The sequence below is a fragment of the Vollenhovia emeryi genome, unplaced genomic scaffold, assembly GCF_000949405.1.
Source record: "Vollenhovia emeryi isolate VEMERY1.0 unplaced genomic scaffold, V.emery_V1.0 DF939995.1, whole genome shotgun sequence".
Classification (NCBI taxonomy): Eukaryota; Metazoa; Arthropoda; class Insecta; order Hymenoptera; family Formicidae; genus Vollenhovia; species Vollenhovia emeryi.
In genome coordinates this window covers 7,032-9,623 of record NW_011966371.1, presented here as the reverse complement: position 1 = coordinate 9,623, position 2,592 = coordinate 7,032, and the positions used below count along the sequence as shown (strand labels likewise).

General features: G+C 63.7%; 1 protein-coding gene across 1 annotated transcript; it reads left to right on the top strand.

The window, feature by feature from the left end:
* Positions 1-332: 332 nt before the first annotated feature.
* Positions 333-1,658, top strand: LOC105556473. The gene is made up of 2 exons (XM_012003570.1): positions 333-1,361; positions 1,440-1,658. The coding sequence occupies exons 1-2, from the start codon at positions 333-335 to the stop codon at positions 1,656-1,658; spliced, it is 1,248 nt and encodes a 415-aa protein (XP_011858960.1).
* Positions 1,659-2,592: the final 934 nt, after the last annotated feature.

The following is a 2,592-nucleotide window of genomic DNA, read 5'->3' as shown; positions in this document are numbered from 1 at the left end:
CCGGAAGGTGGTCGGAGGGAGGGAGCCGGGCCGGGAGCGGCCAGGGCAACCAACCGGCAACGGCTCCGTAGTCGAGGCAACGGAGCCTCAGATGGAGATAGGAGCGAGGGGCGGGGGCCGCTAGCGGGGGAACCCTCTCCCGCAGCGCAACCCCCGCGCCCCTCGCGACAAAGTAACAGGTGCCACTGAGGTCGTGGCAATGGAGGTCGAACCCCTTCTGGAGGGGGGGAACACGGAGCAATAATGCCCGGCTCCTCTACCCCTCGGATAATAAAAGGGTTCGCCTCCTACAAGCCAACGTGGCCCGCTCCCCCAGGGCGCAAGACCTGCTTATGCAGACCCTGGCGGAGGGGGGCTACACGTTGGCGGTGGTGGCCGAACCAGGCCGTGTCCCGCCCAACCACCCGAGTTGGTTGGACGGGCGTAGAGAGAAGACTGTCGCCATGTACTGGCGGTCGTGGCAGGGCGCGCCCATCACGACTGCCCTGGAAAGAGATGACAGACATGTCGTCGTGCAATGGGGGCCCATCGCGGTCGTGGGGGTCTACCTGAGACCCACCAAGAGCCTCGTCCACTTTGAGGGCTGGGTATCGGACGTCGAGCAAGCTGTTCGACGCTCGAGTCCGAAGCCGGTCCTTGTCGCCGGGGACATCAATGCCTGGAGTACGGCTTGGGGTTGCCGGCGAACTAATAGCAAGGGCGAGGCCTTGGAAAGATGGGCGGCGGCGCTCGGCCTGGTCTTGGTCAACCAGGGCCGGGTTTCCACCTGCGTGCGGCGGCAGGGGAGGTCCATTATAGACCTCACCTGGGCTACCCCCTCCGCCGCGCGCCTAATCACCGGGTGGAGGGTGATGCGGGACACCGAAACCTTATCGGATCACCGGTACATATCGGTGGAGTTCGGTGTTCTCGCGTCACTCGGATGCCGCCGAGAGACGCGACCGCGGTGGGCCCTCAAAAGGCTTCGCGAGGACGCCCTGATGGCCTCCATCGAGGCCGCCTGCTGGGTCCGGGGGACCTTTCCCGAGACCCACGAGACGGACCCCCTGCAAGAGGCCGAGTGGATCGGGGCAACGTTAACAGCAGCGTGTAACGCTGCGATGCCCCGCTCCAAGACTCGGCCTCGGCGGGCCGTCTACTGGTGGACGGATGAAATCGCCGACTTGCGTCGACGAGCCGTCCACCAGTGGAGGAGACTGGCCCGCTGCAGGCGCAGGGGCGAGCAGGTGGCCGAGGAGAACGAGGGCTACCTTGCGGCAAAGGTGGCCCTCAGGAAGGCCATTAAAGTGGCGAAAGGCTGGGCGTGGACGGAGTTCCTCAACTCCCTTCAAGAAGATCCGTGGGGGCGCCCTTACAAAATGGTACTCGGGAAACTGAGACCATGGGCGCCCCCGCTAACGGAGCGGCTGGACGTGGGATTCGTCCAAAGGGTGGTACAGACCCTCTTCCCCGACGATACCGGGGAGGACGGGGGACCACTCTTACAGTCGAGGGAAGATTCCCCTGATTGGGACGACTCCCTTGATGTCCAGCCGGAGGAACTCCGGAAGGCCGTCAGGAAGGGCCTCAGGGGCCACACGGCCCCGGGTCCTGACGGCCTTCACAAGAAGGTCCACGCCCATGGGCGTCCTCGCGGAGCACTATGCACGCACATATAGCGCGTGCTACAGGAAAGGGACTTTCCCCCCGCAGTGGAGGAGTGCTATACTAGTACTCCTTCAGAAGGAGGGGAAGGATGTCTCTCTCCCGTCGGCGTATAGGCCTATATGCCTTCTGGACGAGGCGGGCAAGCTGTTTGAGCGCTTGCTCGTTAACCGCCTCGCCCAGCACCTGTCCCAGACGGGCCCCAACGTCAGCGGGGCCCAGTTTGGATTCAGAGAGGGTCTGTCAACGATGGACGCGATTAAGCGCGTTCAGGCCCTCTCTGAAGAGATGACGTCCCAGGGGGGGGGTGATGTTGGCTATATCTCTAGATATATCCAACGCCTTCAACACCCTCCCCTGGAGACATATCAGGGAGTCGCTCCGACGCCACGGGGTACCATCGTACCTCATCCGCGTCGTGAGCGACTACCTAAGGGACAGGTGGGTCGAATATATCGACCAAGGCGGAGTACGCCGACGGGAGAGACTGCACCGAGGAGTGCCCCAAGGTTACGTGTTGGGACCATTCCTTTGGAATCTGGGGTACGACTCGGTGCTACAGGTTCCCCTCCCCCCCGACTGTCACGTCGTCTGCTACGCGAACGACACGCTCGTGACGGCCGGGGGCTGCAATTGGGGGGAGTCCCTCTCCAGAGGAGAGGTGGCAGCGGGAGCAGTTATCGGCTCCATCCGCAGTCAGGGCCTCGAGGTGGCACTCGGTAAGACCGAGGCCGTAGTGTTCCACAAGAGAACACACGGCAAGCCGCCCGAGGGATTAACCCTGACTGTGGGTGCAACCCTCGTCAGGGTCGGTCGGGAGATGAATTATCTCGGACTGACACTTGATGACCGATGGAGCTTCGAGAGCCACCTTGCCGGGACCGCCAGACGTGCGGGGGGGCGGGCGGCCGTACTTGGTCGCCTCCTCCCCAATCTGGGTGGCCCGGA